Raw genomic sequence first — 14,973 nt, forward strand, 5'->3', positions numbered from 1 at the left:
CAGGGTGCGTAGACAAGATGCCAATCGTTAACGCTCCGTAGCGAAAGAAACTCAACTGTCTCTATCGCACTAATACGAAAGAGCAATAGAGAGAGATAACTACGCTACGCTACGTGACGTATTGGCATCTTGTCTACGCACCCAGCAACACTCTTAATTGATATTTGATGGACTCTGTTTACGAATTGTTAGTTAACAGTGTAAACGATTGTACCATAGTGACTGGTTATTCCTAACCCTTATTGAGATAAAATAAAGTCTACCTATGTTCGATTTCATGCGTTGCTGTTAGTAACATGTGCATGTGGTCGCGTTTTCGATATCTAGAGGTAATATCAAGCATCATTGGAAAATCTTTGCGTGAGATATAAAAGTAAATGATAGCCAATCAGTAACGTATTTATTGGAGCATTTTTTTGTATTTTTAACATGAATTTTTTTCTATGAAGATTGATACGACTTCTCTGACAAAACGTTACAAATAGCTACTAACCTAAAGCTAGGCATATTCGGGTTGTATAGGACTGTTCGAGACTGAAGCTGTTTTTTTTTGTTAATGAGTTTCTTTTATAATTATCGATGATTTTTTTTTTCTTCAAGTCTTTTCTAATCAGCTCGTTTTCTTTGTGTTAATTTGAAATTTGTAAGTATTTTTTTACTGTTAGTAATATTGCCATGCATATGAATTATTGACTGTATTTTTTTTGTATTCTACTCTAACACAATGAAAAAGATAGAACATTGTCATATTAATCAGCATTCATTTATAAAAGTACATGGCGTGAAATATGTGCAAGAAATTCCCGACAACTTTTCGGAGCATATTGCTCAGCACTCAAAATATACTAGGTTCCACGAACTCGAAATCGAGCTGGCAATCAGAATTCAATTCTAGTTCTAACACCTCAGGGTCGTTTTTTGGCTAGCAAATTTTGATAGATAATGAAACGCAGTTTGTAGGATCATACAAACTAAGCCTATGGCGTCTCCCAGTATATATGTTGTAAATGTCTCGGATCTCAGCCCGCGCCTGCGCCGGCGCCGCGGACTGTTCCATTGTGTATAAATATTATATCTGTACTTGTCGGTAAAATAACGTCCTACGATCAGTTTGGCAGCTTTGTTATATTTTAATCTTGTTTTTTTTTTTTTCATTATATTTCTTACGTGTGTTTTCTTGTGAATTTTTGAAATGATTTAAACTTGCTTTAATTTGACTAAATTTCGTAAACTGAGAGTTCAGCTGTCAAATTGATTCTCGGGTGTCCAGTTATCGTCCCTTCTGATCTTACCGTTATGTAAGTAGCCGGCCTGTTGAACTATCTTCCATTTAATTTCTGAATGTCGAGTTACAGGAATCTTCCTAGAATGACTTTCAAAATCGAGTCTTCGTCAATTATTCTCTCCTTTTCATTCGCACTTAGTGTGAGTGGGAGAGTTTGAGTAGATTCGAGTTTGGCGTTAGCATATCTATTGCTTATTTTCTAAACTGTATAAACTGCGCCTTAGAAATATAGACCTTATTTCGATTGAAGTAAAGTTGGTTTTACAAAGCTTTAGAAGATAAGCGGTAGTATGCAAGTTAGTGTCATCGTAACGGATACCGTCGCGTTGTTGAAATGATAGACTGTTTACTGTAAGTGTTTTAAGCACAAACCGGCGAACATCACAAACGCGCTGTGTATATAATGACATCGGTTAAAGACTCGCGATCTAGTGTATAATGTTAGAGTTATCTACAAAAACTGTTAACTCATCATCTCATTTAATCGCGGCTTTTGTAGAAATTCACTAGGTTTGGGGTCTAGGTGTCTATTCCAAAATGTAAATATAGTTTTTATCTTTTTTCTTGCTATAGAGAAAGAGAGAAAATATTGTTGGAATTTTGGAGTAGATTCCCTGGTGCGTTCATGGAAAATATTTTCCTCTTAACATAAGTGACTTACTCATTGCATTTAACTCATCTAATGGCCTATCTCTTAGAGTCTTAATGAGGATTCTTTTTTAACGCGCCTAAAATAATTACGCTATGATTCTTGAAGTTTATAAATCACATGTCATTTTTTTTTCCTTATTGATTAATTATCCTTTAAACAAGATATACAATATAAGTCTAGATTAGTGAGATTAAAACGTGTTAAAAAGAATTCTCTCGAAGACGAAGAAATTGTAGATATATTCGTATAAAAATGTGAGATTGGGTGAGTACATAGACCAGCGTGCCCAGTGGTTGTTTTGCGTGACGTTTCCTATTGAAATTATAGTAACGATTAGTTGCCTGAGCTTGATCTAAAAACGATTTCTTTTCAACTTAATTTGGTGCATTGCTAATGCTGGTGCTTTGTCGTAATACGATGTTTAATTTCATTAGTTTCAAATGCGTTTTTTAGATCATGTTCAAATAAATATGATATTGTCGGTGTGAAATATACCAGCTCAAGCCGGACACTACTTATACGTTTAATGTGCTGCCTTATTCTGCTTGTTATAATCGTTGTTTAAATTGTAATAATTATATTCATATCATTGTCATTGTGTTTCGATCATACCACGACATTAAGCACCCATAGGTGTTGTGTATTCGAGAGAGGCATTTGAGTGAGAACAACCTGTTAAATAATGAAGTTATCTTAATTTTGGTATTTTTGTTTAAGCCTTACTCATTGTAACATATACTTAAAACTCTCCCGAGTACGTTAGACTGGTTTTAAGAAACCACGAAAAAAAGAGGAATGTACAAAAGCAATAGTAGACTTCAAAATTATTGTTAGTCTAATCTATCGTATTTTCGTGGTTCTAAACAGTGCTCTAGTATATTAATAGTGCCTAACAAATGAACTAAAATCCATATGCAATGTGGGATCGACGTGTAAATGGTTGTGTACAGTATTTAGTAATGTTAAAATTCATTCCGTTGCTTTTGTTTTGGCGTTCCGATTTGGTATTGCGATGAAGTGACACGCTTGTTATGACAACGGTACCGTAGCGTACTTTGTATGCGTGGATTGGGAAGGAATGTATTTATGGGATCAGGGTAAAATTCCTCGGATTGTGTTTTTTATATACTTATGAAATAGCGATCCACTCGTTTGTACATGATTTATTTGTGTACAGTAAACAGAACTTATGATGAACGCACTTTATCAAAAATCTTGAGAAGTGGACGTATGATTTAGGCCTGCACCTACTGATTTCAACTTATATCTCTGAACCGAAAATGCTAAATATACTAGATCCAAGGGCTTTTATCCTGAAATTGTTTTGAATTAATGTTAACACAGGCTTGTCGGATACCCGATATTAAAAGGGCGACTAGTTATCGTGAGTGACACATGGCAGAGACAACCCTAGCGGCCCTGGACGGATCTGGTCCTAACCACGTTAGGACCTAGCTTTCATCCAGGCATGGTAGGTTTAAAAGGAATTACTTAACATGAGCCGACGCAATAAATTCTACACTACACACAGATTTCTTTTTTTCTATTAAACATTAATTTATTTTTACATGACGAATAAAAATAGTATACCTACTCATGTCATAAAAAGCGTAAAAGATTTTTTGTTAAAAAAAAAGAGTAAAACTGGACTCGAAGATTACAAATCAGGTTTTTCTTTTATTTGTGAGCGGATAAAAAAAAATACATTTTAGCATTGCCTATGTTCATTGTATGAAATTTTTTAAAATGTTTTTGGTCTCTTACCACGGGTGCTATTTCGTTTGGAACGGGCTCCTGTACAGGGGAACGACTGCGAACATCCGTCTCACTCTTTTCTATATTAAAGGTTATCTAAATTCGATGTTCGCGGTAGACCTCCTGACGGCTGTTGATATCAGAGGGCCTACCCCGAACACCGAAGTTCGCAAATTGCGGGCATCTTTCTCGTTTACTCCAATTAAGGCCTAGTTAGAGTGAGTGTGAAAGATACCCGCAATTTTTCGAATTTCGGTGTCCTCGGTGGATCCTCAGATGTCAGCCATATTTATTGCTGCGTGTGTGTAAGGATTGATTACTTCAACGGTTGTCGGCAGCTTGCCGTCCGTCATCCTATAGCTTATCGTATTAGATAGTGCTTATTAATAAATAAAAAACTAAATCAGTACTCTGTATCAGAGTCACTGCGTTGCGGCGATTTGATTGTACTGAACGAAATCTCTCTTTATAAATATTATACATGTTTTAATTATTATTAATTGTAACATTTGCGTTGACTGCTCGCCGGCGGCGGGCTACGACGAGGCAGCCGCCCGAGCAATGCTTTATTGTAATAAACGTATTTTAACATCGCACATTATAATAAATTAATCGAAATTGAAAAGCAGCTGTTTTATTTTTCTTGCCTTAACTAAAATCGCGTAAATATGATCTTTTTGACCACCAAAAAGGCACTGAAATAGATCAAATACATATAGGTACATGTGTGGCTAATAGGTGGTTCCATTTTATTTCCCTACCTATCTACAAAGAGTATTTGATATAGAGGCGGATTGTCAAAGTAAATTATGAAGCCACGCACAGTAAATTCACTGCCATCTTATTAGTGTAGGCCAAAGGTTATGGCGTCATCGCTCGAAAAGATTGCACCATACCTTTGACCTACTCTCGGGTAGATGGCGTTAATTTCAATATTTATCAAATTAACACATCAGTTTGCCGAGGCACAAATTGACAGCTTTGCGGCGATAATGCGCAAGAGGTGCGCTTCACTGATGCGTCGCCTGCGCGGCAGCCCCAACAGCATTCTGAGCGTGTTTATGGAGCGCGAAAACGGCCCCATGCTCAGCCGTTGGCAGAGACTGCATGCAGTCATCGCCTAGTTTTTAGTTTTAGTTAGTCTATTTTTATGTCATACTAACACTAGTAATAAGATTTTAATTTTAACGTTCTCTAACCATGTATGGACCTTTAGTCTGAAATAAATGATTTTTTTTATCAGTAAAAGAAGAAGGGTCAAAGTCAAATGGCGTTCTGACAGTTTTAATCTTTTGTCAAAAGATGGCAGTGAATTTACTGTGGCTACTTAATTTACCATAGTACCACAGTAACTCTCTATTCACTCTATTCTCTTTGCTATATATAACACGCCGCTCGTTCGTATGATGTTTGTGCAATCAAAGGGATAATTAAAAGTATTAATACGAATGTAAGAATAAAATAAAATATAACATTTTGATAGTTAATTTAGTTTAATAAGAAACGTACTTACTTAATTTGTACTGGTATCATGAAAATGCTTTACATAAAATTAATAATTATTAGGAAGACAATTTTCGAACCTAGGAAATGCCGCAAATGATAACGTCATGGAAAATAACATTAAACAAGCTCATAAGTATCAGAATGGATAGCACCTTCTGATACTTATGAGCTTGTTTGATTGCTGATTGCTATTAATTCTGTAACGAATAAAGTGTATCCGTAAAATGTATGATGCAAAGATACTGTACAAATTTTGATCTTCATTTCAAAACCAAGCACGTGTTGTGCTAGCCCTTATGATTTAAGTATTTTAAGTAATCACAATTAATGAAACAACATTCTGAGCCGCTTTGCGTTGTAGATGTAGTGTAGGGACGCCCGGCCGGAAGCAGGCGGGCTGTCGATCGCGTGTCGCGTTCATTCGGAATTATTTTTCCCAGTAGTTACCAGTGGTAAAAGGTGGGAAAAAAATTCCCAGTAGTTACCACTGGTAACAACTAGTGGGAATAACCCAATATTTTATACAATTTTCTATGCAAGAGTAATACGAGCATTGCCGACTAGTTTTGCTGTTAAATAAGGCCTAGTATATTTTCAACATACAGGGTGGCCCATTTAGATCGGTCAGTATGGGAAAATCTGAAACTATAAGACATACGACGATCTCTTCTTAGGAACCATGTCATCGATTTTAGTAACAAGAAAAACTGCATTCATACATTAAAAAAAAATTGTGCTCAGCTCGGGAATCGAACCCGGACGTTTTGAAAAAAATATATCTAAAATTATTTCTATTTAGATATCGATTGTGTAGGTCTTAAGCAGTAAATGTTACTATGAAACATGATGTCTGAAATGAATAAAATGCATTGTATTCATATCCTTTAATTTATTTTAGTATGTTTTCGAAATGGCCACCATTTTTTTCAATACACTTTACATAAAAAAAATTTAAATGTATGAATGCAGTTTTTCTTGTTACTAAAATCGATGACATGGTTCCTAAGAAGAGATCGTCGTATGTCTTATAGTTTCAGATTTTCCCATACTGACCGATCTAAATGGGCCACCCTGTAAATCACACAACGGATAAATAATGGGAATAAATATGTAAACCAATAAATATATAAACAGTATCACAGAATAAAGGTCGCACTAGAATAGACGCGACGAATAAAATAAAATAAACTCTTTGGTCCATTTAAAACTTAAGTAATGTTACATAAGGACAATCAATATGGTTAAAACATGTGTTTGCGAAGCGTTACATAAATGCGGCCAAATCCGTGCGGGAAATTCCGTATATAAATACTTTTGACTGCCGAAACTAAAAGCAATCGCTGATTTGTCCATGAATGATGTCTTGTATTATTGTTTTTTATAAAAAGCGCCTATGTACAGAATTTTCCGCATTGGCCTTATTCAGATCTTGATTTTGAATATAACTCCAGCATGTCTAAATTTTAATGCAAATTAAGTGTAAAATGGTTTCCACATGCTCTCGTTTTCCTTAACCACTAGTTATCAAACGGTATGAACAGATAATGTTAAGGGCAAGATTGGGAAATGAATCATAGGTACAATAAGTGACATAATCGAGTTACTATACAAGTATTACAACTCCACGGAGTTGTCTTAAAAGTGGCTGACCATCAAATAAAAGAAAACAATATAACTAATTATAATTTAAATCACGCTACCTTGAGCAACCTCAAAATACTGTGCGTTAAATAATCTATTCACTAAAATACGATCAAATAATAATTTTCACATAACTTTATACCTACCTAAATGCTGTGTCATTCACAAATTTAACAAGTATTTTATATTTACAATGTACAAGAATTTAACTAACACAGTCGAGCCCGCCAGCAGGCCCGTTTTGGAAGCGTCACACAAGAGATTTACTAGTTAAAGTAGTGATGGTTGTAAGTACATAATTATAATGAAGCAAGTTCCAATTTAAGCTTCACTCAAGGTCTATATTACAAAATGTGATACGTAGTGTCTGCCTAAGTCGCTACCGACTTAGAGGTGACAATCTATGGTCGGGCAATAGGTAACGGACTAAAGCTTTGGTTTCCTCCGAAAGCGGTGCCGTCATATAGCGGCCGTCTCCATACAAATACTACGACATCCATATTTAGCCGTATTATTTAGTATGGAGACGGCCGCTATATGACGGCACCGCTATCCTAGGAAAACCGATCATAACGGTCAAGTCCATACAAATTTGTACCAGATTTGATTTATTACTGGATTAATTTTTAATCAGCGTATCAACTTTTAAGGTCTTATTTTTATGAGTCACCAGTAACATCTAGTTTTACCTAGTCAAATATATCTACATCAGATAGGGCACTTTAACATAACAAGAGCACCACACAAACAAAATACAACCAAACCTAAGAAATACATTAGGTTTATAACGAACTTTCGCGATCATACTCAGAAATAGAAAACCACTGAGTAGTAAAATTTTAACTGAACAACGGCTAACAGTCGGTATTTTACCTTGTAAGTTTTCTTCTTATCTCGCACGTCTTTATTGGCTACAGTTCCTGCCTTCAAGTTCTGTTTGACCTACTAAAGATTTTACGTGAGCAAGATAATTATTGGCCATTTCCCATTGTCCATCTATAAAATTCTCAGTCAATCAAAAAATCAAATCAGTTTAAAAGTGATGGGTAGTGTCAAACTTACTCAATCGCTATTTATGCTCAGAAATTACATATAATTGTATCAGGGATGTTGCGAACATCCGCATCCGCATCCGCAACCGCGGAACTTCCGCATTATTTTCAACATCCGCATCTGCATCCGCATCCGCATAAAATCGATGCGGAGCTTATGCGGATGCGGATGTTGAACAAGCCGGTACAGGAACGTCTTAGCGGCGGCGTAAGTGCTAGGTAATTTCATCATTACCTATAACGAAATCGTCTAGATCCAGAAGAGTCGGCCAAGTTACTGTTTATTAAATATAACGCACCTATATTCTTGCTCAAATACGTCGTAATAAAAAAATACTAAAAATTTACTTGACGTTTTCTAAGTACCTAATCTTGACATCCGCATCCGCATCGGCATCCGCGGATGTGAGCCTTTTAATATCCGCATCCGCATCCGCATCCGCGGATGTCAAAAAATCTGCATCCGCAACATCCCTGAATTGTATCACAGCGGGTCTTCCATCTCGAGTTCCCCTGCCAAAATGTGCGGGTCGCCGATGGCAGGCACCATGTGCGAGAACTCGCTCGTCGCCCACAGGTACAGGTTCAGCGTGCGCTCCGTGCACTGCGCTATGAATCTGGAAAATTAAGATACACTTGAGATTATGATATATGTTTAACAGTTTTGAATGATTCACGGTTAGTTTCACTAGGCTTATATCGATTGGGATATGAACCGTGATATCGGGAGCTCGAGACCAATACAAAAGGTAATCACGGATCATATCCGGTCGATATACATGTAATGATATATGTTTGTTCTTTTTGCTGTCATTGTTCAATTGGCTTGTTGATATGTTTCCTCACCTGATGAACAGCCGCAAGTCACCCTCATTAGCCGGGTCCACACAGAGCGAGCATACGCGCGAGGCAATTTCCTGGAGCACAAAGCGGCCAGTGTAGACGTGCCTCGGCCGCATTGCCTCGGGCGAGGCACGTGTACACTGGCCGTTATGTGCTCCAGGAAATTGCTTCGCGCGTATGCTCGCTCTGTGTGGACCCGGCTATTGGCAGTCTACTCTACGGAATGCGTAGTAGTACCTAGTACAGGGTGTAGTAGGTACAGCGTTGCCATTTATGAATGGTTAGATCAGTAACAGTGTATGCTAGTTCTCATAAAATGTCTCAACTGTGTCTCACCTGACGAAAGGGCGCACGTCGCCCTCGTTAGTACCTAGTACAGGGTGTAGTAGGTACAGCGTTGCCATTTATGAATGGTTAGATCAGTAACAGTGTATGCTAGTTCTCATAAAATGTCTCAACTGTGTCTCACCTGACGAAAGGGCGCACGTCTCCCTCGTTCGCCGTCTGCAGGTGCTGGTAGTAGAGGTGCCGGTGCTGCTTGGGCACGATGACGGGCGGGAAGCCGGCCTGCATGAGCACCAGGTTCATGAGCAGCCGCGACGTGCGCCCGTTACCGTCGATGAACGGGTGGATGTGGACTAGCTTGTAGTGCGCTAGGGCTGCGTATCTGAAACGTAGGGTAGGTGCGTTAGTTTTCGTCCACTTGACGAAATTTGAATATAAACCTACATTGCTGCACAAATTTGGACTTATTGCAATCCTTAATGTTGAAACAATCTACATAATAATGATATTTCACAAGTAGCAAATTAAATATCAAATATTTTATTTGCTAATCTGTCAAGTGGACGAAAACTAAAGCATGGACGAAAACTAGCGCAATGACCCTATTGTTGAATCTTCATATAATTAGGTTGTTTTTGTAAGGTCACGTTGGTCCTCGAAATTGGGTCTAATGATGATTACACACTCGGCTCCAAAGGGTCAGCCATAAAACAATCTACAATCTAATTCAATCTAATCTAATTCTTCGCGTACCTTCACCGATCATGGGCTGAAGGTACATATAACCCGCAAGCATAGAACCCGTCCCATCGCCCTTCCTCCTACACTTACAGTGCAGCCACAGCAGCAGCTACAAGCCCACTCAGGTAACAATAGTAGTCTAGACCTAGATGACCTTGCCACCCTAAAACAATCTGTGCGTGTGTTGCGTCACATACCTAAGGGGGCTCGCAACTTGGCGGCAGGCAAATTGTGCGAGGCAATCGACCAATGTGTTAAGAACAACGGCACACCAGATTGGTTTGCTCTGCTTTCATTTGCCTACTCTGCTCTAAAGGCGCCTGAATCAACCAGCGCAGGAAACTTAACAACCAAAGTTAAGCGGAACATCGTATCTTCTGGGGTAATCGATTCTCTTTTTGTGGAAGCTGAGCCGGCCGCTTTGAGACCACCCTCGATTCTTAGAGCTATAGAGTCCAAAGTTTACGAAGGTGACCTCAGAGGGGCAGTACGGGTTCTTATGTCGGATGATGGAATAGCGCCGCCCAATCCTGAAACCCTTGCCACACTAATTTCCAAGCACCCAGCCCCATCTCGATCGTTGACTTTCCCACCTGAACCAGACAATTCCTGCCCCGCTCTCTCTGTCAAGCTGGAAGAAGTCTCACAGGCGCTAGGCTCGTTCAACAATAGCTCTGCTGCCGGCCTGGATGGCATCCGTCCTTCACACCTGAAAGAGCTCACTTCCAGCTCTGCCGGCGAGAACGGGCCTCGGTTGCTTGAATATTTAACCAAACTCTGCAATTTCCTACTCAGTGGTCAGCTAAATCCAGCAGTTTCTCCATATATTTACGGTGCGTCGCTGTGCGCGCTATCAAAAAAAGATGGTGGCTTAAGGCCTATCGCTGTTGGCAGTGTATTCCGCCGCCTAACTGCTAAGTTAGGTTGTCGAGCTGTGCGTGACGAAATGGCGTCTTACTTACAGCCTTACCAATTAGGTTTTGGCACGAAACTTGGCTGTGAGGCTGCTATTCACGCCACTCGAGCATTCGTTCTCGACCCTAAAAACGCAGACTCCGTTATCATTAAGATAGATTTAAAAAATGCGTTTAATTCTGTAGAGCGGGATGTACTTTTATCCGAAGTTAGAGAGAAAATACCAATACTGTACCCTTTTCTTCACCAAGTTTACTCATCTCCGTCCAAACTTTTCTTCAATGAGTCCCTCATCCAGTCTCAGGTGGGGGCTCAGCAGGGGGATCCACTTGGCCCCCTGATCTTTAGCCTCGCCATCCAAAAAGCAATATCCGGTCCTCAATCTCCGCTAAACGTTTGGTATCTAGATGATGGCACTCTCGGTGGTAAGCCCGAAGAAGTATACCAAGACTTGGTCACACTCCTCCCACTGCTTCGTAATCTGGGACTCGAAGTCAATACCAACAAATGTGAATTCTTCCCCTGCAGCGCTAATTCTCTTTCCTCATTACCTTCATTTAGTACCCTACTACCTGGTCTCAAAGAACTATCCAGCCAAAACTTTCACCTCTTGGGTTCCCCTATATTTTCCGATGCTGTTCCTGGAGCTTTTGAGACACGAGAACAACTTCTCTTGTTAGCAAGAGAAAGGCTTAGAAATCTCTCGGCACATGTAGCTCTGACGTTGCTAAGATCCTGCTTTGCCGTTCCCAAGATCACCTACTTCTTACGCACAGCGCCTACTTGGCTACACCCCACACACATGGACTCCTTCGACCTGGCACTCAAAGAATCTGCTGAGTGTCTTTTAAATGTATCCCTCAACTCGGACCAGTGGGACCAGGCCTCTTTACCTATACGAAACGGCGGACTGGGTATCCGGCGCTCACGAGATGTGAGCCTTCCGGCTTTTCTTGCGTCGGCGGCTGGGGTTGTGGACCTTGTCACTAATATGTTATCTTTAGATGGTGTCAAGGTCACAATACCCTATGCCGCTGATGCTCTGTCGACTTGGAAGGCTCTTAACTCTGATGCGCCGGTACCCGAAAAACCTTACCGCCAGCGTTTGTGGGACGACGTCGTGGTAAAGGGGCTACTCGATAGTCTTATTCATACCGCTGCTGGTTCTGACAGAGCCAGGCTAATCGCTGCCTCCAGGCCTGAATCTGGAGCTTGGCTACACGCTCTTCCCTCCCCAAACCTAGGCACCTTACTAGACAACGGTTCGTTGCGTGTGGCCGTTGCTCTCCGCCTAGGTTGTGATGTATGCCAACCCCACCAATGCATCTGCGGCTCCTCTGTGGAGAGCAACGGCCACCATGCCCTGAGCTGCTGTCGTTGCGCTGGGAGGTTCCCACGGCACCATGCTCTTAACGACATCGTTAGGAGAGCCTTAGTGGCAGCTAATATCCCCTGCATGCTTGAGCCGCCAGGCCTCAGCCGTTTGGACGGCAAAAGGCCTGACGGCTTGACCCTGGTGCTGTGGGAAAAGGGTAAGTGCTTGCTATGGGACGCCACGTGCGTCAGCACTTTTGCCGCCTCGCATATTAGCCGCACAATGCGGTCTGCAGGAGCGGCTGCTGAGCACGCGGCGTCCCTTAAAAAAGATAAATACTCGGCGCTGAGCGGGTATCTGTTCGTTCCCCTCGCCGTGGAGACCTCAGGTTGCTGGTGCGCGGAGGGTAAGACCTTCCTCCGCGAGCTGGGTCGTCGCCTGAGTGAAAGGGGCCTTGACCCCCGCTCCGGGTTCTTCCTGATGCAAAGGCTGTCCATCGCAATACAACGCGGCAACGCAGCGAGCGTGATGGGCACCTTTGCGTCAGGGACAGCCCGGGACGGGTTTTAGTAAGTATTTATTTTTTATATTTTTAGTTTGTATTTATATTTAAGTTTTTGCAATAAATGTTCCTTATCTACAAGTTTAAAATACCTATATTCGGATATCATGTTGGTAGGAACCACAGGAAGTGGGGAGTCTATGTTTCTTTATAAAGGATAAACATGAATTTTTAGCAATACACAAGCATATTGATTCATTACCTCTGAAGGCTAATTGGAATTTCATGTTGGATTCAATATGTATATATGTTTATAACAATATGTATGTATATTTATAAAATGCTTTGATGACAAATATTAACAAACAATGCAATGAATCAATGATAATGAATATAATTATATTTTCATCTCTCAAGCTCTGAAAGCGCGTTGTTGTTGTTCTACAAAGTGTGCAGAAACTGATATATTTCTGCACTAGAGCATTTTATATTCCAAGTACTTACGTTTTTTTTTGGTTGGACAGATTCCATTCTGATATTTAACTCTATTTTTATACACATGTATTTTATTTTCCTCATGGTAAAATGTTAAACATGTGGTATTTACTAATGCCACTTGCTGATTGTGAAAAACATATTATTTATTCAAGTGGGAAATCCATAATAATAAGATAACAACTGTCCTGATAACAAAATACCGAGTCAATTTCAAATAAACAACAAAAATTAATTTACATTAATTGACAATTTGTAACATCGTATTTTGTAGTCATCATTACCACACATGGGCAAAATTCTAAGGTGACTAATTTGCCACAATCTATTATGTACAAGTTTAGGCAGAGATATGTTGAATGCCTGCCAGCTGGCAAGTTCAGTGTTTGAGGTCAATACTACCCACAATGTCATGTTACTCTCAAATCTTGTTGTTATGTACCAAATGATCCCTGTATATTAAATCTTATAATATTCTAAAGCCCTTAAAAAAATTGCTATAACAAGTTAGCTTCAATTGTTACACAAGCCAAGTACCTACTAAGGCAACAATGTAAGTGAAACAATAAATCACTGAACCATGACTGATGTCTTCATTATTCACAGTGATTGCAGTCTGAAGTAGATTGTTAAAAAAGTAAAATGAGATTTTTCATACATTATTAAATAATACAAAAATTATAATTGTTGCATACATTTAGCATTGTAGATGCGGTGTGGGTATGACCAACCTAAATTTATAGCTAGAGAAATCAGAATTCATATACCTATGTATTGTGAAAATATAGAAAGCAAACACTTACCTCACTGGATGTAAGTCTAAGGCATCTTCAGAGTTCAGCCACTCCAAAAACTGCTGCATCAGCCTCTGTATCTCAGAGGGCCCGGGCGGGATGTGTCCCCCGACATAAACCTGTGTCCGTCTGAACTGGCCCCCCTCCACCGGGTCCACATGCCCCAAAACCCTCTTATGGATCTCTAATATGTCCCCCATAGTAATATCCCTCAAGCGGTACAGCAATGTTGAATTAATATACTTCATAGCTGCATCTAAACCTAAAATTTCATTATGCTCATCTATGCTTTTGCCGGATACGGCTATTCTAGTCTCTAATATACTCCTTGTTTGCTGTAATGTCATTGTGTTCCCTTCAATACCAACCGTGTGGTAAATGTGTTGGAAATAGGCCTCTTTCTTAGCTCTCCGCAAAGCAGAGTTGTTCTCTGGTATGGATGATAGTGCATCTCGTTTTTCGTCTATTTTCCTTAACATTTCTCTGTCTAAGTTTTCAACTATGCTGGCTGTGCGTTGCCTGTTCACCAACGCCCCTGTATGGTCTGGATAATTACTTAAAGCTAATGTGTAGAGTTGGTCGGCTCTGACTACATCTTTCTTTGTGTCTTCTAAGAATTCCCCATAGTGGTTTAAAACATCTGCGTGTTTAGGGGACAGTGCAAACGCGTGTTGGAAGAGTTTTAAAGCTTTGTCAGACTTTCCATGTTTCTTCATCTCTAGAGCAGCTGCTAGTGACACCACAACTTCGGCATCTCGTACGGTGTCCTTAGACTTGGCCGACGGCAGCGGCGTATCCTCGGAAACCGTCTCCAGGTAGTTACCATACAACCCTATTGGTATTGGAAAGAAGGGCTTAGAGAATTTTGCCTCATAAGTAAGCAACTTGTGAAAAGAGACGACCAACGCCAACGTACACACCACACTAGACAATATCAACACCGTCCTAAACCTTTCTAAAATCATTTTTGTGTGTAAATATTTTGTTTCACTGCACTTCATTTCTTCGCACTTAGGCGACCTACCTAAGAATAACATGGCACTGAACTAAATATCTACAGCAGAGTGATAAAATCTGTGAGTCAATCACTGGAAAGAATTTAGATTGCATCGTGTATTGCTAAAATTTTTAGAGAGCGCTAATAATGTAAAACCACGTAACTCCATGGTTTGATGACAGATGAGATGACAGA

The 14,973-nt window shown here is 40.0% G+C and overlaps 1 protein-coding gene across 1 annotated transcript; it reads right to left on the bottom strand.

Annotated features, from left to right (window-relative positions):
• Positions 1-8,374: 8,374 nt before the first annotated feature.
• LOC134663045 (protein adenylyltransferase Fic) lies at positions 8,375-14,973 on the bottom strand. Its single transcript, XM_063519339.1, has 3 exons — positions 13,791-14,973; positions 9,204-9,401; positions 8,375-8,508 (listed from the first exon to the last, which is right to left on the bottom strand). Exons 1-3 carry the CDS (start codon positions 14,816-14,818, stop codon positions 8,376-8,378), a joined length of 1,359 nt encoding a protein of 452 aa, XP_063375409.1. The 5' UTR covers positions 14,819-14,973; the 3' UTR covers position 8,375.

This window comes from Cydia amplana, chromosome 4 (assembly GCF_948474715.1).
Source record: "Cydia amplana chromosome 4, ilCydAmpl1.1, whole genome shotgun sequence".
Classification (NCBI taxonomy): Eukaryota; Metazoa; Arthropoda; class Insecta; order Lepidoptera; family Tortricidae; genus Cydia; species Cydia amplana.

Bases quoted from the DNA above. Each gene is read 5' to 3' on its own strand.
- LOC134663045 (XM_063519339.1), bottom strand. From the start codon at position 14,818: ATGTTATTCTTAGGTAGGTCGCCTAAGTGCGAAGAAATGAAGTGCAGT. The intron at 9,402-13,790 runs GTAAGTGTTTGC...CCTACGTTTCAG, and splicing joins TTAGACTTACATCCAGTGAG to ATACGCAGCCCTAGCGCACT. The intron at 8,509-9,203 runs GTGAGACACAGT...TTAATTTTCCAG, and splicing joins GACGTGCGCCCTTTCGTCAG to ATTCATAGCGCAGTGCACGG.